The 24,053-nt window shown below is 39.2% G+C and overlaps 1 protein-coding gene across 2 annotated transcripts in view; it reads left to right on the top strand.

Moving 5' to 3' along the window:
• Nucleotides 1-24,053, top strand: part of LOC126183430 (calpain-A-like) — a 237,547-nt gene that overhangs the window by 187,226 nt on the left and 26,268 nt on the right. For both annotated transcript variants that reach the window (XM_049925418.1, XM_049925408.1), the window contains exon 12: nt 6,574-6,709. In XM_049925418.1, coding sequence (XP_049781375.1) covers nt 6,574-6,709 — 136 coding nt within the window. The remainder of the gene's footprint in view (nt 1-6,573; nt 6,710-24,053) is intronic.

The raw sequence follows: 24,053 nt of genomic DNA, 5'->3' as shown, positions 1-24,053 counted from the left end.
TATCATCATAAGTTATTTCTATTTCACTCTGTTCTAAAGCTTTAGCTTCAAATTCCATCATTTTGGTTTTAGTCACATTGAGTTGTAGAACATTTTGACAGAACCAAGGGTCAAGTTTTTCTAAAGTACTTTAACACATTCTGGAATTCTTTCAGGCCCACTATTTTCAATTAGAACTCATGTATCATTAGCAGATAGAACTGAATGAATGTCAATAGCACATGGTAGGTCCTTAGTGTAGGAAAGAATTAGATAGGGAACCAATATCAAACCTTGTGGGACTCCTTCAGAAATTGTTTTCCAGTATGAAAAATAGTTGCTTGAAGCTGAAGTTACAGTTACTGTTTGTTTCCTATCTGTTAAGTAAGAGTTGAGTCACTGTCAAGCAGTGTTCCAGATTCCACACATCTATAATTTGTGGGGAAGTAAGGAATAGTTTGCAAATAGAATGCTTTTTTCTCATTGTAGAATACTCCTGTGATTTTTTTACCCTAATCTAATGTGGAGCATATTTTTTGAGTAAACTCATTGATGGAATTTACATTCTTTTTCCCTGTCGGAATCCAAACTGGTTTATAAATATTATGTCATTTATAGTAAGAAATTTTTGAATTTTTTGCCACAATCTTTTCAAACATTTTAGAGATGACCAGATTAGGTATGTCTTCTGTGAATTCTTTTTTTATTAGTGTTTTTATTTTGATGCCTTTCAGCATTTTTGTAAAACATCCCGGCTCAGGAGATTAGTTTATAATAATCGACAGCACTTGTGAAATGATATCATATACACCCTTGATTTTTCATCCCACCCAACTGAGGTTTTGTATTTTAAAGACAATATTTGATTTTCCACATCCCTTTGGGTGCTTTTTTCCAAGTGTTGAAAGAAGTGATCTGGTTGTTTTCCAAGCTTATGAAATTTGCCCTGTCTTGATAGGCTGTCTTGTTTACATGTATTTTACTGAATTTAAGAAGAATTCTTTGAAGCATTTGACATGTGAACAGGGACTACAATAATATCATTTTCAAATTTAATTTTCGAAATATCATGATTTTTCAATTTGATTCCTAATTCTCACTGAATAACTTACCAAATTGCCTTTGTCTCATTTGTGTGTTGGAGGATGGATGTATTATTTGCCATTTTTAGCTGTGACTACAACTTTCATGAATACAGCTATATACTGCTCAACATGCAAAATAAAATCAGGATTTATGTTTGATTTTAACTCATTATGGATCTGTCTCTTTCTGGCACTAGATATTTTTATTCCTTTTGTTATAGCACACCAAGGATTCTATAGAATCTCTGTATTCAGATCACTTAACTCTACAGATCATTGCTCAAACACAGTCTCTTCATTTAAATAATTATTTTTTTCGTAATTTATAACTCACCAAAGAATCAACAAGAATGCAAGAGCATCCATACTAAAAGACAACCAACTTTTAGAAACTCAGTTAGTACATTATATTAACAATTAATTATCACTAAACTGTTTAATATTGTTTGTGCTTATTCTAGCTTCAAAGTAACCTACTAAATCAGAGGGAAAGTCACTACTTCAAAAACAGCTGCTATTTCCTCAGTTGTATTAAATAACTAATTTTGTCTTCTATTCATACTTTAATATTTACATGATTATATTACTAATTTTTTTCAATGAAAGTACTTACCTACATCCATAATGACGAAGGTCAGTTTACAATATATTACTTACTGCATTTATCTTGTATAGCTAATGAGGAATGTTTTTACTTTTTACTGCATTAAAAATTTACACAGGAAAATAATGAAAGATAATATTAGTTCTGATTGTGTACAAATAATATTAAAAGTTCTAGAAAAAGTAACATTTCTTCAAACAAGTTCAAAGCAAAGCCCAAAATAACTATTAAAAAACAGATTATACCTATTAGCAAAAGAGGACAGCAGGATAGGCCCACAATAACTCTGCTCTACATTGAGATGACAATGTCATTTAATGTCATGAGGTATCTCCTAATATTGTGTTGTACCTCCTTTTGCCCAGCATAGTGCAGCAACTTGATGTGGCATGCACTCAGCAAGTCCCCTGGAGAAGTATTGGGCCATGCTGCCTCTGTAGCCATCCATAATTAGGAAGTCTTGCTGGTCCAGAATTTTGTGCACAAAATGGCTCTCATTTATGTCCTCTAAAGGTTTGATGTGATTCACATCAGGTGATGTGGGTGCCCAAATGATCCATTGTCTAGAATGTTCTTCAAGTCAATTGCAAATAATTGTGGCCTGGTGATGTGGTGCACTATCATCCATGAAAATTCCATCATTGTTTGGGAACATAAAGTCTGTGAATGGCTGCAAATGGCCGCCATGTACCAAACATAACTATTTTCGGTAAATAATTGGTACAGTTGGACCAGAGGACCCAGTCCATTCTGTGTAAACACAACTCACATGATTATGAAGCCACCATCAACTAGCGCAGTACCTTGTTGACAACCTGTGTCCATGAATTCATTGGGTCTGTGCCACACTCAAACCCTACCATCAGCTCTTACCAACTGAAATTGGGTCTCATCTGACCAGGCCATTGCTTTCCAGTCACCTAGGGTCCAACCGATGCGGTCATGATCCCAGGAGAGGCACTGCAGGTGATGTTGTGCCGTTAACAAAGGTACTCGCGTTGGTTGGTTGCTGCCATAACCCATTAATGCCAAATTTTGCCACACTGTCCTTACAGATTTGTTCATTGTACATCCCACATTGATTTCAGCAGTTATTTCATGCAGTGTTGCTTGTCTGTGAGCTCTGACTACTCTATGCAAACACCACTGCTCTTTGTCATTAAGTGAATGTTGTCAGCCACTGTGTTGTCCATGGTGGGAGTTAATGCCTGAAATGTAATGCCTGAATGTAATTGTGTCATGTCGACCAGAAGCAGCAATTTGGAGTGTGGTGGGAGGGGGCAAGGATAGCAGGGTACATGTGGGGGGTAGAGTAGTCAATGCTGCCTGTCGGAACATACAGGGACTAGATGGTGGCCAGCAAGACTGCCTGGCACAGTGATGGGAGGCTATGGGGGATGGAGGGTATGATGGGAAAGGGGAATCGGCGAGGTGGGGAGGGGGAGGGGAGGAAGATCAGTGGTATTTGCAGAGAGCAGAGAACAGTGAGGGTGTGAGGGCAGGGAACGTGAATTTGGAGGAGGCAATAAGATAGAGGGGGTGAAAGGTGTTGGGTTGGGAGTGTGAGGCAGTAGATTACTGTAAGTCGAGACCAGTATGATTTTGGAAGTGGAGATTTTGTTGTAATGATAACTCCCATCTGTGCAGCTCAGAGAAACTGGTGGAGGAGAGGCTCCAGATTGCCTGGGTTGCGAAGCAGCCATTGAAATCAAACACGTTATGTTCAGTTGCTTGTTGTATTACAGAGTTGTCCACTTTGCTCTTAGCAACAGTTTGGTGGTGGCCATTCATCATGGTAGATAGCTGGTTGGCAATCATACCAATATAAAAAGCTGTGTATTTTACTGACAACCAGAAAATCACTAATCTGCCAACTGACATATTTCTTCAAAGCACTCCATGCAATGGGAAACATGTGCTGTTGATAACATTAGAATTCACAGTGGATACAACTGACGAGAAGTATTTTTTTATGCTGAGATTATTCCAGAGCTGAAATACCTGCACCAGGGAACTGGCTTAATAGTAATGTAGGAAATGCTCTTGAATGGTGTAAACCATTTGTAAAGATGCTGTGACTTGTGTGCTGATAGTAATTATAGTGTGTAGAAATAGCTTGGAAGACATCAAACTGGGGTTCAGTTTATGTTTCAACCATTGCATAGGAATATGGAATGCATTTACACGTAGTTGGGCAGCATGGGTGCTGCACAGGTGGATCTGCCTGGCTTTAGTCATCTCTAATATATTGATTAGGTTGGACAGTTCCCCATGCATAATTGTTAGTTCACAATCAATGCTTTTCAAAGTTTCTCATACTGGTGCTCCAGCCCTAGTCTAGTGTAGCTTTCTTACTGGTTAAGCATTGTAAATGGATATCTAATACTTGCCATGCCAGTGAAAAAAATGATCATTAGATCATTATTGGAATCTTACAGTGAGGAGATAGAGGGTTCAATCTAACCTGTGTCCAACTAGCACTCCTTTCCTAAGGTCTTTTCATCAGGTGTGATCCTATTCCTTTTGTGCCTCAACAAGTAAGTGGTCAGCAGTGTCACATCATTGCAAGTGACGGATAGCCTACACCCTGGCCCCTTTCTTGGAAATGATGCCCGGTCGCACATCCAGTCTGTTGTGCACTCTCCCTATCCTCAGCATCTACACCTATTCTTGGCCTCTTCCCTAATTTCAGGAATGTATGCATTCTTTGGCATACCCACTGACCTACTTACGTTGTAGACACTTCATACAGTCATCATTACAGTACACTCCTATCCCACTCCCTAACTTTGAGCAAGTAGTGGATATCCATTTCTATTTCTGCCAGAGTCAGCACGGTCAATGGTAAATTGGCAAATGCATTTGATGATGCTCCTATTTACCCAGTCTTCCCAAGTTAACTCCTGATTCCAGCTTGATGTGTAGCAGGCAGCACAGTGTAGTGTGCTATGCACTGGATTGCCTGGGATGCTATGAGATGGATGGATGGTCACACTTTTTAACCATCCCTTCTGATTTATACGCAAAGCTACTCACTTGTAAATTAATGTTGTACAGTTAGTTTCTTTAGTAGTGTTGCCATCTTATTGACAAGAATTTGTACATTGCTGAAAACTGGCAGAGTTTAATTGTCTCATTACAGCTGTCACTTCTACAGGAATGCGCTGTCCTCCTTTCATGAGCAACTTTAGCCCAACAATACTTTTCCATACAAACACACCCCCTGCCCCTGCCCTCTCACACTCTGCTGGTCCCCTCTTATGTTATTCTCATCTGTGGTCAATTTGATTGAACAATCAGTCTTATATTTATGACTTTGTGAGTCACATGTTTACTACTTCTGCTTCGTTCCTATGGCTACACCTAACAAGCCACACAGGTAACAACTTAAACTTTTCTCGTTGCCCAGTGGATCCCTGTGATTACTTTGACTACTTCCCTCTAATACAATTCAGCTATACTCTGACAGATAGCTGCCCCTGACATTACATGTTAAGCCCCCCCCCCCCCCCCCCCCTCACACACTTGTGAGCATAATGTATCACCCAGCCTGGTTTTGCAGCTGTACTACTAGCTGTGGTGATAAATCTCTGAGTGCCTGTGCAAATTAATCAAGATGGGGTGCTATATTCTGGTTACTGTGTTGTCTATCATTGGAACGTGACCGATTCAGATCCAGCCATCCTCTTCTGGAGTATGTAATGTATAACTTGACATGCTCTACATCCCTGAGGGTTTTTATTCATGACAGGAATTGTGGAACACAATAAATGAATGAATCTTGACTTGAAAGAAGCTTTTGATTCAGTAGCAAATTGATGCTAGTTAAAAGAAATATGGTTGCATTTTAAATCTAGCCAGATTTGTGATGGGACTCAGGGTTTCTTAACATGCAAAAGGCAGCATGTTATCCTAGACAGAGTCACCCCACAGGTGCAGATGTAAATTCTCATGTGTCACGGGTAAGTGTGATGCAGTAACTACTACGCATATCACATAATAAAGATGAAAAGAATAAACTTAGATGCTATCTTAGATTACTTGCAGAAAATGTAGCTACCTGTGAGGAAGCATTAACAATAAAGTTCCAGTATTTAATCACCTATTTATGAATGGAATGAGGAGAAATGCTGATTAAATTAGATAGAAAGTACTCTTTGCCATACAAGTTACATCACCTTGCCAGTCAAAGAAATGGACCTCTGTATAAAAGTTACATCATAATAAAATGCACACATCACTTACATTGGGTTACTGTAATAAGAAAAGTTCTGGCAGAATGTAAATAATTTAGGAGTAAAGGAGACCACTCACTAAATAGTAGAAGCATTGAATCATCGACAGGCACATGCAGATCCATTGTCCCCACACCCTGTACCCAACTGTTTCCCATTCCTCTGTCCTGTCCTGTCGCAATCCATGCTATCTTGTCATCATCATCGTGCACCAGTCTTCACCAGCTCTGATATCCATGGACTGCACACTCAGGTCATGTACCTGCCATGCTTCTCTCCCGCATTCCTAGCCACCACACCTGTTACCTCCCTTCTCGCCAGTAGCTGCCCATCCCCAACCGCTCTTCCCTCTTCCTGCCTCTTTCTCCCTCAACCAACCTCATCAGACATAACTTCCATACCACCCCACTTCACACATTGAACTGCAGCCCTGGCAACGTGCATCCAGCTGGCGCCAATTCTTGTGAAATCTAGCATGTTTTGATTCTCTTTTGCGTGTGCCTGTTGATAACTCAATGCTTCTGCTGTTTGGTGAATAGTCTCCTTAATTCCTAAATTATTTATAGTGAATTACAGAATTCGCATAATCAAGACAATAAATATAATAATATATGTGGAATGGGAAGTGAATGTTCAGTAAAAATATATAAGTAATTTTTATTACTTTTAGGTAACTTCGCAGATGGAAAAGGAGGATCAAAAACAAGAAGATAAAATAAGACAGTTCTTCAGCAAAATTGCTGGTGATGACATGGAAGTGGACTGGAAAGATCTCAAGCAGTTATTGGATTATGTAATGGCAAATGGTAAGCATACAAGAAAGGATATGTAGATTAGACTTCACAGCATAAAAATAATTTATTTTATTTCAGCATTGTTTCTCTCAGGTTTATTAACATTATAAAGGTTCATCTGTGGGCAGATTTCCACAGAGACTCTTGTGAAGAAAATCTTGATGTAATGTTGAAGAGATTGGTATCACCCAGACTTTTAGCTGTATAATTAATTTATGGAAAGTGACCATTACATTTTTTTCAGAACTGGTATGAGGCTACGGGCTCACCTACTTGCCAGAAGCATCCAGTCTGACTAAAGCAATAGCCATTCTACCCCAACGATTTCTTATGTATTCCCTACATTTTCTTTAGGGTAAATTCATCTAAAAGACAGAGCTGAGAATAAATATACACTGAGTGACAAAAAAAGTGAAGCATCCAGAAGGGGAGGAGGAAATGTAATGAAACTTTATGGGGTGAGAGGGTATGTGATGTTATTTCAGTGCTTACAAAACTGAGTCAAATTAATAAAGAACTCGGCAGTATGAGGCCACTTATCAATATGACAATACAACCCCTCTGTCCTGTATGCACACCTTAATTCTATTTGGAAGAGTGTCATAGAGCTGTTATATCCCCTCCAGAGGCAAGCCAGCCCACAGTTTTTGTAACTGATCCTTGATATCCTGCTTCCTAGCCCTGGGATAGATTTGATGTCCAAGCTGCTCTAGTACATTTTCTTGGGGACATATTTGGGGATCTGGCTGGCCAAGGGAGTACCTCATCATGAGGACAGCTCACACAGACATGTACCACATGTAGATGAGCATTGTCCTGTTGAAAAATGGCACCACAAAATTGTCACATGAGAGGTAACATGCAGACGATGTTGTGATGTACCTTTGTCTGTCAGAGTTCTCTCAATTGTTCCCACCTGTGACCTGAAGTCATACCACTCCCCACACCATGATGTCAGGAGTAACACTGCTGTGCCTCAGCAAAACATGGGAAGAATGGAACCTTTCTCCAGGTCGCCACAATACTTGCTGTCCATGCTAATCCAGAGTAGTGCAGAAACATGATTCATTGATGAACATAATGTGTCACCATTTGTCGCGGTCCATGCTTCCTGATCAAGCACCACTTAAAATGTAGCCACTTCTGTTGCATTGTTAACAGCAGTCTATGCATGGAACAGTAATTACATATATGGCTGCTGCTAGTTTGTGACCAATGATGTGGAATGATACAAAATGTTGCAGGATGTCCAGGAGCCCATTACTTGTTCTCAGATGGAAGGTGCAAACATCAATGGTTTGAGATGGATTTGGTGCACAATAAGATGAGCCTTCCATGTTGTAGTCAGACATGATTAATCAGAATCTTGGCAAGTATGCCTGTCCTCACATTCCTATGCTGTCCAGTGTTAGGCCACTGTCACATCTGAATGCCCCACAAACTGCATGATTTGACCAACTACAATGATGGGTTGCCAAATAAAATTGAGTACACCCAAAAGATGCTTGTAAAATGTACAAAGCGTGATTGCTGAGTGAGACAGGCTTAGGAAAAAGCAGGGAAAAAATTAATAATGAATGGAATATTTCTGCGAACAGGGATAAATGCCTGAAAAAAGTAACATCTAGGGAAAATACTATAAGTGCACTGGAAATATTATCCTAAAAACAATAATCCAATATGGAACCAAAACACTGAGAATAGAAGAAACCTGAAAAATAGCTTACCGGATAATAACATGTGGGGTATGTTGTGAGATCCACCAGAGAGTCAGTTTTTTCCATCTTTTTTCTAGGCCTGTGGTCTTGAGCAATGAAAGCAGATTCTGCCTGCATGCAAGTGATGGTCGTTTGCATGTACAATGTAGAATTGGTGAGCACTGTCTTGTAGAGTGCATTTGTCCAAAACACACTGGTTCCACCCAGGCCTTATGATATGCGGTGCAATAAGCTACAACTCTTGTTCACCTTTAGTGTTTCTGGAGGAGACACCAACAGGTGCTCGGTATGTGCAGAACATTGTTAGACCCATTCTTTTGCTGTTCTTGTGACAGGAAAGTGATATGTTGTTCCAACAGGATAATATTCACCCTACACTGTGCCCATGAAATGTAATGTGCTCTGCAAGATCTGCTGTAATTTTCCCAGCCAGCATGATCTCCAGACTTGTCTCCAATCGGGCACATGTGGGATATGGTGGGATGAGAAGTGACTCACGTGCCTCGATAACCAACTCTTACAGAATGATGTGAACAGGTTGAGTGAGCATTGCATAACATATCCCAAGGCAGTATTTGCCACCTGTACAATTGACTGGATGCCAGATTCAGTATCTGTATTGTCACCTGTGAAGGTGAAATCACATACTAATAAATTTTCAGCATAGGTCAATATCTGGTACCTCAGAACCACTTCTGCTTTTGGTCTGTAAATGTAATCATTTCATGTACTACACATCACTGTTGCAGCAATAAATCTTGAGTGAATGGGAAATCTCTAAAAGAATTGTAACGTGCCAGGCTGTTTCCTTTGGATTAGTGCCACTTAAAGTTCACGTCACAACTGGATGTACCGGTATTGAAACATTTCCTCACCCAGTAGATAGTGCACAGTATTCTCGACCTACATTGCTTTGTCTATTCAATATTGTCTTCCCGGTAGCTGTGTCCATCTCACCTAAATCACACTGAAATTAAGAAGCCAGGATCCTAGGTTAAGTTTCCCAAAATCAAAAGTCAAGATCGTATTCATTGTTGAACATTTATGTCAACCACAGTACGATTTATTTGTTATTACTCGCACACACAATATTCACGTGACCAGGCCTCTTACACTTAATTATCACATTAGGTAGGTCAAAAAATTCCAGTATTTAACAATGTTCACAATTACACTTTTTTAGTACGACCTGAAAAATTAACTGACTTGCGCACTTTTGCTCCAATGGAATCTGACCGAGAACTAACTAAGAACTGCACCAGCTCAGACCTTATATAGACAAGCGCTTGAATATTTGACTATTTCTGTTAATATATTATAGTTTACGATTTCCCAGGGTTAAAATGATCGTTTCTGACTGCTTTTGAAGTTAACTATTGGGTTTTATTATTTAAATAACATGAGTGAGCTGTATCAATTTAAATATGTGGAACTAACTTATGCATCCGCCGTGGGAATTCCCGACTTAAAACCACGGCAGCCCATTTGAACAATAATTTTTACATATTCAAATTTACTTAATTCTTAATTAATGCACTTACAAAATTGAGACTGGAGTTATTTTACATAGAAAAATAAAGGTAGCAAAAGGAAAAAATGTCTCTGAGCACTGTGGGACTTAACATCTATGATCATCAGTCCCCTAGAACTTAGAACTACTTAAACCTAACTAACCTAAGGATATCACACAACACCCAGTCATCACGAGACAGAGAAAAAAGGTAGCAAAAGTATTGAAACAGATCTCGGAATTATTTGAGAGTTTGGTCACAATTGGCACTGTAAGTCATACAGGCTACAGATTTTAAGTCTTAATATCTATTTAACTACTAGACTTTAGGTTAATTTAAACACTTTGCAGGAATCAGTAAAATGTAGGCTTTCTTTTGGATGCAGTCTTATAGCTGAATTTGATCTATTAGCTCACTTGAATTTTACTTAATATGTATTGCACAATATACGCCATTGTTCTTAACTGTTAATAGTATGCATTTTAAATAAAACTGATTAGCTCATTACTTTCAGAATAGACATTAGAATGTACTGAAATAATAGATTTTACTAGGGAAATTTTATTTAAACTATTTCTGAATTCTGTACTATGAGGCTGAAGGCCACAGAATCAGTAGTCGGAATCTGAGTAGTGAAAATGAAAGAAAAATAAAAGTTCATTGCTTAACTAAGTTACTGGATGAGGAACAGGATAGCAGTGGGCAACCCTGCTTCATTACAGAATGTACTAACTTTTTTTCCAGCAGTGTATAATTTTGTTCATTAGACAAGTCTACAAAGATATTAGCAATGGTTGTTTGTCAGTAATTAGCTAAACTATTTGGGGAGTTTACAACAGGAATTAAGTTGAACAATAGTGTTACTGATGAAGAAAATCTTACTGGAAGAGTTTTTAAGAAAATCTACATTAAAATCATCAGTACACATGAAATACGGTAGGCCAGTAGAGCTGCAATGTGATTTATGAACAGATTAATAGTTACCTGCAGACACTCCATACGCACTTACTATTATGAAAGATTTATTATGAAATTCTACTTCTGTTGCACATGCTTTATATACTGCTCTAGGTGAAATTTATGAATGTCTATGTTCTTAAATGTATGACAGTTCCTGATGAATCTCGCAACCCCTCCTATCTCCGTTTCTCCTCCTATCTCCTGTACAAAAGTCAGATGCTAATCTAAATCCTGTAATACTTAACACATCTATAGTAGTGGTCACATGATGTTCAGAGAGGCATATTATGTCAGCTGGGTTTTATGTCTCTAATTCGTCAATGCAGATAAGTAGTTTTTTAATTCAGTGATTGTCTTCAACAGAAACTTTGCACCCAATAGTAAACAACCAAATACAGCACATTAGATTTGACTGCACAGACACATGAAGGTTCTACAAGAATATCAAAATACTTTGCTGAACTGACTGTATTACCATTAAACTATTTTCATGATCAATTATTGACTCAAGGAACATTTCCTGATAGACTTAAATATGCTGTAGTAACATCCATCTATAAAACAGGAGATAAGCAAACCACCTATAATTCCAGATCTGTGTCACTCCTTCCTGCCTTTTTAAAAGTGTTTGAAATATTGCCTATTATCAAACACTGACATTAACTGAATAGAACTTGTTAATTCCCTCTCAGTTTGGGTTTTGTGAAGGATTCTACATAGAGAACACAATAAAAGACCCTACAAAGGAAGTGCTTTCAGAGATAAACAAGATAAATATTATCTTGTTGGTACATTTCGTGATCTTGCCAAACAAAGGCTTTGATTGCATGGATCACAAAATTCTACATGGTAGACTAAAATGTTGCATTATTAACGGCATTCCTCTAGTGTGAATGGAGTCTTATTTTTGTAACAAAAAGCAGAGGGTCTCATTAACAGATTGAGTGCCAGGACGAAACTAATCTCAGAATGGAGGAAGATAGCATGTGCAGTGCTACAAGGCTCAGTACTGGGTCCACTCTTGTTTCTGACTTGTACAAATGATCTTCCAATGATTTTACGGAGCAGTCCAGAAACTCTAATGGTCACTGATGACGCCATCATGCAAGTGATTTGCAGGTAACGGTTTAATTCTTAATCTCACAAAGACTCATATTATGCAATTTGAACCAGGAGTAATGAATGACCTTTAGCAATACAAGTAGATGCTAATGGTCACACACTAAATGAAACACACCATTTAAAATTTGTTGGGATCCAGTTGGATAACACCTTAAAATGGAGTCAACACTTGGATAAACTAATGAAGCAGCTCAGTTGAGCATGTTGCTTGCCTAAAGACAGAAGTATTGTCTATTTTCATTTCTTGTTGTCTTATGGAATTATCTTCCAGGGGAGTGCACCTAAAGTAAACAAAATGTTTATCCAAAAGAAGCAAGCTGTAAGGATATTGTGTAAAGTAGATAACCATACATCTTGCAGAATCCTTTTTAAGGATTTGGAATTCTTACAATGATTTCCCAATACACTTACTCTTTAATGGTTTTTTCATGCTGATGATAACAATAGGTTACTGCTGAACTGTGATTTATACAGTCAGAATACAAGGCACAAAAATACTCGCCCAGATAGCCGAGCATGTTAATGGGTGTCTTCCAGGATTTGGGGAGGTGAACCTGTCCCGGACTGAGTCACAGATTAACAACAATGGCTGTAAGCGGGCCACCCTGGATGTAAGTTTCAGGTGGTTTTCCACAGCTAGGTGAATACTGGGTTGATACCACGTCCCACTTCAGATTCATGTTATGCAAACATATAGAAAATGCTTTCACACTTCAACATGTTATTACTCTGGATGCAGACAGATGGAGTACACCAATTCAGTGGTGGCATAAGGAAAGTCATCCAACAAGTATGAGATAAACAGCAGTGACAGTATTATGAAAAGGATAGATTACTACTAACCTTATATCACAGATGCTGGGTAACACATAGACACAACAAAAAGACTGTCAAACAAGAAAGCTTTTGATCAAAACATTCATTGAAATTAGACAAAACACACACACACACACACACACACACACACACACACACACACACACACACACACACGCGCGCGTGCGCAAATGCAACTCACATATACGTGCAGTCTCTGTTTTGTGTGTGTGTGTGTGTGTGTGTGTTTTGTTCCACCCTGGATTTTCCATTGTTAGATAAACAGTTATTTACTATAACTGAGGAGTCAGGAATGTTGTTGTGGCTTTTTTTTTTAATTAACTCAGTTAATAGCACAAGTGTGAACAGCATTAAGCAGAATAGTAATATTTTATTGTTAATACAGCATACAGATTAAGTTCCTGCAATTTTCTCTTGTTTTGTTAATGTCTACCTTGATTTGTTCCACATCCCTCAAGGTTCTACCTCTTGGCGGGGTCTTCATAAGATGGTTAATGAGTGAATCTGATGCTAAAAACGCCAAAGACTGGTGATAAGTAAGAGGTGCTCCTAAATGTCAATATGATTTACAGGGCACAGGGTTGGAAGCATGAGGTGGAATCAGACAGACACAAATATTAAGAAGGCTGTGTGGGTAGGGTATACTTCATCTTGCAAAGACACAACAAGTGGAAACTGAAGTCCTGGCAGAGAATGTGGTTCACTTTTACTAGTCCTGGTAGGGTGGCATGCGCAATCCTTTGTGGCTGGTCATCAGATGCGTGAAGAGTGTTGATTGTATATGGACAAGATTATGAGAGCAGTTATGATATTCAGAAGGCTCTGTAAGATCTTCTGCCTTCTAGGAAATGCATTGCTTGTCACTGCAGACAGACGACCAGGCAGTACAGAAGGACCTTTGTGGTGTGCAATGAGTGGTATCTTTTGTAGAGCAGGTATTATTGATGACTGGTGTGCTTAATGTGAAGTGAAGTTCTGTGTGTAGCCATTGCCTAAGAGGAAATCAGCATGTTGGAAGGTAGGATTCTCAGCTGGATATAGCATAGCCTCAGGAAAAAAGTAATGTAAATTAACTTATCAATATTCATCAACAATGGAAGTGATCTCTGTGCCCTTAGATGTGCAATAATTACTATCTCTGTATCATAGTATATAAGAAAAGGACATTTTGTTTCTTTGTCTTCCTGGTCTTGTTGGTTCTGATGTCCTATCTGACGGTCACATAGAGATCACGGTCTGTAAATAATTAATATAATTATCTGTAGTGTTATTATCAATTTTGTCAAATATATATGCAATTATTTATGGTAGAATGTGTTTTCTGTTGGTAGCGAAAAGTACCTTCTCTGACCCATTATTCATTTACATAATAATTAAATATTGCCCTGGACATTTTGTGCAAGTTAATTGTTGTAGTGATGCCATTAATGATAAAATGATAAAAATCCTTTTAATAGTCATTTCTTGCAAGAAGTATTAAAAATAATAATCTTAATAAATACAGAATGGTGTCTTGTAATATTTTCCATTTCATTTTTTAGGCCAGAAGTACAGTTTTATGAAAAATAATTTTTATTAATGTATACGCTGCCATTGCACATAGGCAGCTGTACTGGAGCATCAAGCCTCACAGAAAAAGAAATAATTAAGCAGTTTATTTAACTGGTTTATCATGTGACATAAATGAAAGACTATTTTTATTAAATCCATCATGAGTAAGACGGCTGTCTTCATGTTGGAATACATATGATATAACTGGTGATAGCGCCCTGACAAACAATTAACCATGGCTTTTAACCAACACAAAAGAGAATTTTTAACAAAACATTTTCATTTCCAGTTGTGTGTGTGTGTGTGTGTGTGTGTGTGTGTGTGTGTGTGTGTGTGTGTGTGTGTGTGTGTGTGTGTGTGTGTTTGAGAGAGAGAGAGAGGGAGAGAGAGAGAGAGAGAGAGAGAGAGAGAGAGAGAGAGCTGTCTCAGAATAATTTATTTCATTCTCTTTTGAAAAAAGTTTATGCAGAATGGATAACATGAGAGAGGAAGTGCTCTGAATCTAGGGACCTGAGAATACGGTGTCTCATTGTAAATCCATATCAATCCATGTTATAAGAGTGTGACAACATTATGAGAAGGAAAGTTGCTACTCACCATATAGCAGAGACGCTAAGTTGCAGATAGGCACAACAAAAAGACTTACAATTACATTTTTCTGCCATTAAGGCCTTTGTCAACAATAGACACACATAGGGGCATGCGCACTCACACACACACACACACACACACACACACACACACACACAAAACTGCAGTCTCAGGCAAGTGAAACCACCACAATGCGAGCAGCAGCACCAGTGCATGATGGGAGCGGTGACTGGGTAGGGGTAAGAAGGAGGCTGGGCCAGGGAGGGGGAGGGATAGTATGGTGGGGGTGGCGGATAGTGCTGCAGATTAGACAGAGGACAGGGAAGAGGTGGGGAGAGGGGGGTGGGGAAGTAGCGGAAAAGCAGAGAAATAAAAAGATGGTGTGGTGGTGGAATGACGGCTGTGTAGTGCTAGAATGGGAACGGGGAAGGGGCTAGATGGATGAGGACAGTGACTAATGAATGTTGAGGCCAGGAGGGCTACAGGAACGTAGGATGTACTGCAGGGAGAGTACCCACCTGCACAGTTCAGAAAAGCTGGTGTTGGTGGGAAGGATCCATATGGCACAGGCCGTGAAACAGTCATTGAAATGAAGGGTATCATGTTTGGCAGCGTGTTCAGCAACAGGGTGGTCTACTTGTTTCTTGTCCACAGTTTGTTGGTGGCCAGTCACGCAGACAGACAGCTTGTTGGTTGTCATGCCTACATAGAATGTAGCTCAGTGGTTGCAGCTTAGCTTGTAGAACACATGATTGGTTTCGCAGGTAGCCCTGCCTGTGATGGGATAGGTGATGTTAGTGACTGGACTGGAGTAGGTGGTGGTGGTGGGAGGATATATGGGACAGGTCTTGCATCTAGGTCTATTACAGGGGTATGAGCCATGAGGTGTGGGATTGGGAGCAGGGGTTGTGTAAGGATGGATGAGTATATTGTGTAGGTTTGGTGGACAGCGGAATACCTCTGTGGGAGGGGTGGAAAGGATAGTGGGCAGGACATTTCTCATTTCTGGGCATGATGAGAGGTAATCGAAACCCTGGAGGAGAATGTAATTCAGTTGCTCCAGTCCTGGGTGGTACTGAGTTACGAGGGGAATGCTCCTCTGTGGCTGGATGGTGGACTTTTGGAGGTGGTGGGAGACTGGAAAGATATGGCACAGGAGATTTGTTTTAGTACAAAATTGGGAGGATAGTTATGGTCAGTGAAGGCCTCAGTGAGACCCCCAGTATATTTCGAGAGGGTCTGCTTGTCACTGCAGATGCGACGACCACGAGTGGCTGGGTTGTATGGAAGGGACTTCTTGGTACAGAGTGGGTGGCAGCTGTCAAAGTGGAGGTATTGCTGGTGGTTAGTAGGTTTGATATGGACAGAGGTTCTGATGTAGCCATCTTTGAGGTGGAGGTCAACATCTAGGAACGTGGCTTGTTGGATTGAGTAGGACCAGGTGAAGCAAATGGGGGAGAAGTTGTTGAGGTGGAAAGTGGATAGGGTGTCCTCACCTTTGATCCAGATAGCAATGATATCATCAATGAATCTGAACCAGGTGAGGGGTTTAGAATTCTGGGTTTTGAGGAACGATTCCTCTAGATGGCCCATGTATAGGTTGGAATAGGATGGTGCTATGTGGGTGCCCAAAGCTGTATCCCAGATTTGTTTGTAGGTAATGCCTTCAAAGGAGAAGTAATTGTGGGTGAGGATATAGTTGGTCATGGCAACTAGGAATGAGTTTGTTGGTTTGGAATCCGTTGGGATAGGTGACACCTCCAGTGACAGGCAACATTTCAAGTCATAAAGCTGCACAAACTATGGAGGAAATGGTTTGTTTTTTGATGTAGGAAGGTTGACTGTAGTCAGTGAGAGGAACATGTTGTCCACCTTCATCTACCACACCTTTAGGAGTCTTTTCTGATCCTTTTCTCTGCTCTTCTTGCTTCATCTATGTCCCACTACTAACCCCATGGAAAATCATTGTAAATGTATGTCTGCTGCTCAACACTTCTCCTCTTATAAATAATAAGTATTTTATTGTTATTGAATCTTTCCAGATGGTTGATTTGGCAGAACAAGTACTTAAAAACATTTATTGAAGTGGTATGGGAAGTGGGGTTCTGGATGTGGTAAACAAGTGAGCCCAGACTCAACAGAAAAATGATAAATTTAACAAGTTACACAAGATACATACTGGTGTCCTTGACACATTCACTCTTTAAGTCAGAGGTTCATACTACAATTATATAAGATATCAAAGCATAAATTAATAGTGCCACCTACAATAAGTGAAAAATTTATAAAATAATTTAAGGGTGCTAAGGATTAAATTAAAAAGTGAACAAGCACCAATTATTACATTAAACATTAACAACGTTCAAAGGTGCTGCTGAGCATTAACACAGTTTTTTTTAATGTACCCATAATGTTTCAGAATAATTTATCATTAAAAAAAACTCATTTAAAAGCCTCAAGGTTGAACGTAATTCCAACGGGCATCCAGTGACATAGCTTAAATTGCCAAAATTCTGAGGCACTAATTGACAGTCTTGCCCCAGAAGATTGTGTTTCACATTCCATGTTGGTCCCAGCTAGCCATCCTGCTAAGCAGTTAGGTTTTAGAGCTCTAAACCAGAAAACGACAATGTTATAACACGTACAAGCACCATTAAAACCAATTACAAATTATTTAGCAATAAATAATCAGTTATAATAAGACTCTTTTTATCAAACAACACATCCTCAAGCAATTGCCAGCTAGGGTGATTTAAAGTGGACACCATTTATGGCAAAATACCACTCTGATGGTGCAATAACTTAACACAGGTAGATCACCTAAAGCACACCAAGTTAGCAATGACACTCCCTTAAAGAAATATAATTAAACAACAGCGATGGGGCACTGGAACAACCATGAGGACTGCCAAACTCAACGACCTTTAGTGTAACTTTGTTGTTACCCATTACAGTAGTCAAGGGCTCACCATTAACTACTGTTAAAAGACGGTGATAACTGCCTTACAGCCTCATGGTAGCTAAACCTTGTTGAAGTACTCTTATGTTAAAATTAAAACCTGGATCCACCATATTCAGTGTGCCACAACAGTAATGAAGATGGACTGACCGAGGTGCAATTTTATACGTGTCTAACAATGTAGCCACCTTCAAGCAGGAAAACTTGCCACTTTCAAATTCAACTCTCTCCACTGTCTTGGGCCACCTTCATCTATTCCTGGCTGCCAGCAGACTGGTCCCCTCAGTGCTGTCCAACCCCTTCTCTTCCTTTCATGTTTGTGCAGTATCTTCTCACCGACCAGCGGAAGTAGTGCATTCTCACAGAAAGCCAAAGAGCTCCAAGTCAAAGCACCACTGCCAATGTACAAAAATGTATTGATACGAATGTACCACTTATCAAGAGCCATGGAACAGTGACAGAACCTTGTTATATTTAATATTTGTTATGTATGCATGCAGAATCCTGAATCTGGTGTCAAATCTCTACTAACTACATGCAGCTTTGATTAGTGATTGGACAGGCAACTAATTATGTACACAAGCTTGAAGCTTTATACTGAAAATTAACTATAGTTACAACTTTGCTCGTGTGAGCTGAAGTATTTGTGCATCTATTATCCAGACATAGTTCACTTAAAGAATAACTCTCAGTGAACTCACATGAAAATGATGAACATTCTTACAAATCCTTCTTATAAACAATGGATTTTGGATTGTTTGGGGGAAGAGACCAAACAGCGAGGTCTTTGGTCTCTTTGGATTAGGGAAGGATGGGGAAGGAAGTCAGCCGTGCCCTTTCAAATGAACCATCCCAGCATTTGCCTGGAGCGATTTAGGGAAATTACGGAAAACCTAAATCAGGATGGCCGGATACGGGATTGAACCATTGTCCTCCCAAATGCGAGTCCAGTGTGCTACCACTGCGCCACCTCGCTCGGTTTATAAACAATGAGTGAGACAGTGTGACATAGCACATGGACCCATAGACAGTTTATACTGCTGCCTTAAACAGATTGCTTGTATAAATACAGCCTATGCCTGCAACACATTGTATATATTCTTGCACTTCATTAATCATTAGAAACCTTACTTGGTAACATTTGATTTGTGGGATTCATTCCATGGTCTTAGCAATAATTTTCTGCCTAACATTTCAGTTCCTGCTATGGCAAGCAACAACATATTGTGTGCTTGTAGATGTTTAAATTCTTCTATGTTAATTACTTTGAATCACAGACAACTTAAAACAGGTGCAGGTAGTTACAGGAAAACCACTGAAGTGCTTTTTTTATATCTGAAAGCTGTCAGAGAGCACAAATTCATGTTGTAGTGGGTACTGTATACTAAATAATTCACTAAATAAATTAGCGCTGTTTACTATTTTTAGCACAAGGACAAAAAATGTCTAATTTGAGTATTTCTTCTTTTACTAATATGTTGTTCTCTTGTTTATTTATTTCAGTGACCTCCCTGAATAGACATTCACTATGATTAGAACTAGAATAACTTGAGTTTTTTAGTGTAATCATATTTGGTGTGTTCCTTGACAATTCGATCTCCTGTATTGTTTAATCAACAGTTACTGTTGTTTTTTAGGGTCATGTGTTAATTCTTATCTCAGCTGCTCCATTGTAAGTGTCACTGAATGTACTAGGGATTCTGTTTACAACTGCTGTTGCTGACAGGGAACACACATCTTTAATAGAATTGAATTATTTGATTTTTTGTTGGTTCTAAAATGACATGTTTACTTTTTTCCTTCCCACCAAGTTCTTTATGAATGATGTGAAGTGTTCTTCATGAACTTGCCATATCACAATGGTATGAAATTTTAAATGGATTTGAGTGATAGGAATCCTATCTTGATAATGGGTGACATTTCATCAGAAGGTCTGTAATAAAAAAATTGTAGAAACAGGTGGAAAAGCAATAAATAATGCATTGTTAATGAAGCATCACCTCTCAGTGATGCGGAGATTCATCAGATTTGACACATGGTTCAGATTCCACATGGAACTTAGGGCTCCTTTCCCTTGCTGGATAACTGTGACTGTCCTACAAACTCAAGAGAGTTTGAGAACAAAAGAACCACATGAATTGAGGCATGTGTAATAACTATGATGGTAGATTAAAAGCAATAAAGGCTAATACGAAGAAAGAATTAGACCATTTACCAGATTAAGTAGAAAAAAATACAATAGCCATTACAGCAGTGATATAGGATGACAAGTCCCCCAGAATGTCTTGATTAAAATAAGGACACAACACATTTGAACTGAAAGACTGTGTTTATTAGAGTTTTGAAACATGCACTGTCAAATCAACAGATCAAGTCCAAAAATTAGTTTAATATTGAATTATTTGGATGGTGATGCTGCAAGATGGATTGTGCAAATACTTGGGAAAGAGAATAGTCAGCAGTCACACATTTCTAGAGCAGTAGTAGTCTCAGCAGAAACAAATAAAATTGCAAATGGATGAATTGATATAATTGGGTTGGGGAGACTTGAACGGATGAAAAATGGATGAAATTCTCAGAAAAAGATCATTGAAAAGAAGCTTATACTAGCCATAGAAACTCTCCAGTAATGGAAAGGACATCATAGAAGTCCTGGATCTGTAATGCACATTAAAAGGTAGCTGTTACGTTCCATACATTCTGTTTATTACCTGTCTTTTCAGATGAGCAATTTTTTTCCTATTATATTTCTGCCCATCAATCAATTACCACATACTCACTGCTGAATTGGCTTCACTTCTTTCTCTGCCTGAGGTCTTTGTGGTTTTGGCCAGTGAGTAGTGAGCTCGCAGTCACCACACATTCTAACGTTTTTGACGACAAGAATGTGTGAAGTTGGATTGCAACCTTCCTACTTCTTTTACACACATCAACTTACTTGGCATGCACAGCAGATCTTCTTCTCTGGATAGCCAACTACGTCAGTCTCCAAAAACTCTTTCTTCGAAGAATGATGTGTGATATAATTATGTTTACTCCTGTTGATCCCACTTCATCTCTCATCGTGACGTAATTTAGCATCTTATTTTCCACACCTGCTCATGCCACACATACTTGTGATCCTTGAACTAACACATCCACTCTCACTCTCTCTCCCCGTGTTTATTCACCACTGTCCAAACTGTATCTACTTCTGCGCCACACTGTATCAACAATCGTCTGTGCACAACATGGACTTCGTGACTGCATCCGATGGCCCCAATTATTTCCTCTCATAGTTATAATTATATTTACTCCTGTTGATGCCAATTCATCCCTCATCATAACACTCACTCACTCCCATATTCCATCCATTCCTTTTTTCCCCACATTTTGGTACGTTTTTATTGTATTTGTGCATATTTTTATGTGGTTTCATGCATTTTTGCATATTTGTCGGTATTTGTGGGTATTTTTGTGTATCTTTGTATATTTTTGCGTACCTTTATGGGTTTCTGTGTGTCTTTATGTATTTATTTATGCTTATTTTCTCTTATCCAGCTCCCCTCACAAACATCAACCTCAAATTGCCCATTTCCTCTCATTCTCATTTCCTTTGCACCATTTCTGCCACAATGGACCGCTGGTCCATCTTTCTCCACCAGTTCAGAAAAATATCCCTTTCTCTGGCTAAAACCCAGCCTGACATCCTATTTCTCAGATGCTGCCTAAACCATGGAATCCCTCCAAATGGCCTAACCATACAAATTGCTTCCTCCAGATCCCACCCCTCCTTTCACAATGACCTTCACCTTTTCAGATCCTGCCAGTCCCTGGTCCTCAAAAACCTGATACTACAGAATCACATCTCCATGGCACAGGCATCCTGTAACCATTTCTGCTCCCTCAGCAAGATACTGCTGCTGTGCAATCCCTGCTCTATTCATCACATCTCTGAAATTGAGCCCATTGTTCTACAGCACCTGGAGCTGCAGTCCAGATGCCACCCCCATAATTTATCCAACCTGCTAGAATCCTGCTGCCACCTCAGGTCACCACTATCCAAGCCCTATCCTACCCACAGTGTTCGTCTTTGTCCACTCCTCATAGCACCTAAACCCTACCTAGCTGAGCTTCTCAATGTACCACATCCACCAAAACTCTCAGCTCCACAGAAGTTTCAGTCCTATCCAAAGGCCTCACCTTTAGCCATACACCCAAATTTCACCATGCTGGACTTGTCAAAGACCTACTCTCCTTCTCCCCATCCCAGCAATTGAATACCACTATCCATCAGTGATTCTCCCCTCCCCCCAATCCTAATTAACCACCCACTGGTCACCTTCAAGAAATTCATTACCTCCAACTTAGCCTCACCATCCTTCCTCAGGTCCCTTCTTCAGAATAGCAAGCTTCCGGCAGAAGAAAGATTAGCCATACACAATCTCAAGACAAATACTTATGTAATCATCCTACCTGCAGACTAAGGTTCCACCACTGTTTTCATGAATTGTGGTGACTACCTGGCAGATGGCCTCCATCAATTGTCTGATTCCTCCACCTATAAACTCTGCCAGAGTGATACCATCCCAGAAGTCCAACACAACTTCCAATCCCGACTTAAATTCTTAGGCCTTTCCCAGAACCTCTCCCCTGACTCCATTTCCCTCTTCAACCACATGACTACAATTCCCAAAATCCACAAACCCAACACTCCTGGACGCCCCATTGTGGCTGGTTATTGTGCCCCCTCTGAAAGAATTTCGGCCCTCATTGACCAACACTTCCAACCATTTGCGTGTAAACTAAGCTTCCATGTGGCTTAGGTAGTGAAGCAGCCATTAAGATCAGGCATGTTGAATTGAATTGAATTTTATTTGATCCTGTAAGATTACATTGTGTACAGTAAATGTACGTGTAATATAGGACATGTCAAAGTATTAACATTTTTTATCACTTATCACTTATTTTTCTACACCTTTAGCTTACATTTTTACATCACTGATAATGAATAACAATATATACAAATTTAATGGCATAAATATTCTGCAACACTGTAAAACTCTTTTTCAATGAGATAGTCTTTAAGTTTCTTTGGAAAGTCATTGTGAAGTACACTATCTTGCAGGTTTTTGGGCAGACTTCTTAGTAGTCTGATACCAGAGTACTGGGGTCCTTTTTCTAGCATTGCCAGTCGGTTGGGTATGCTCCTTACTTCATTCTTCCTTCTTGTATTGTGGGTGTGTACACTAGCATTTGTAATCCAGTCCTCACTACCTTTTGTGATGTACATTATTTTTTGTATATATACAACGATGAAAAAGTTAAGATACCTAAATTCTTGAAACAGTTTCTGCACGTTTCAGAGGTCTTTCTTCTTAAAATGGTCCTAATTGCTTTTTTCTTGTAATGTGAACACTCGTTTTGTCTCTTGTTTGTTTGAGTTTCCCCACACAGTCACTCCATACTGTAAGTATGGTTCGAAAAGTCCATGATACACTGTACACAGAAGGTTCTTGTCTGAATACTGTGATAGCTGCATCATTAAGAATATGACAGAGTTCAGTTTCTTACAGACATTATTAATATGTATTTTCCATTTCAGTTCATTATCCACAAGAATACCTAAGATTCTAGCAGATTCTACTTCCTCCAGCCTTGTTCCATCAACCTCTAAATCCACGTCTACAGTCTTTTCCTTGTTTTTAAACACCGCATACATAGTCTTTTTTAGATTTATAACCAGTTCATTTTCCAACAGCCATTGAGCTGTGACATTTGCAGATATGTATGCTCTTCTCTCAAGCTGTTCCATATTTTGGTCACTATTTAGTATTGTCATGTCATCAGCATACAATATTTTCTTTTCTTCCTCCTCAACACCTATATCATTAACAAACACATTAAATAACAATGGCCCCATTACCGAACCCTGCGGCACTCCGTATTTGATGGATTTGGTTTCTGATTGGTACGAGTTTCCTAATGCTACATACTGCTTGTGGTTGCACAAGTATGATTTTATCCATTCACCTGGTTGCCCCCGAATGCCATAGTTGCTTAATTTTTGTATTAGCATTTCATGGTCAATGGTGTCAAATGCCTTTGAAAGATCCATAAACATTGCA

The sequence above is a fragment of the Schistocerca cancellata genome, chromosome 1 (genome assembly GCF_023864275.1).
Source record: "Schistocerca cancellata isolate TAMUIC-IGC-003103 chromosome 1, iqSchCanc2.1, whole genome shotgun sequence".
In the NCBI taxonomy this organism is placed as follows: Eukaryota; Metazoa; Arthropoda; class Insecta; order Orthoptera; family Acrididae; genus Schistocerca; species Schistocerca cancellata.
The sequence above is the reverse complement of the archived record's forward strand: the minus strand, read 5'-3'. Positions and strand labels throughout refer to the sequence as shown.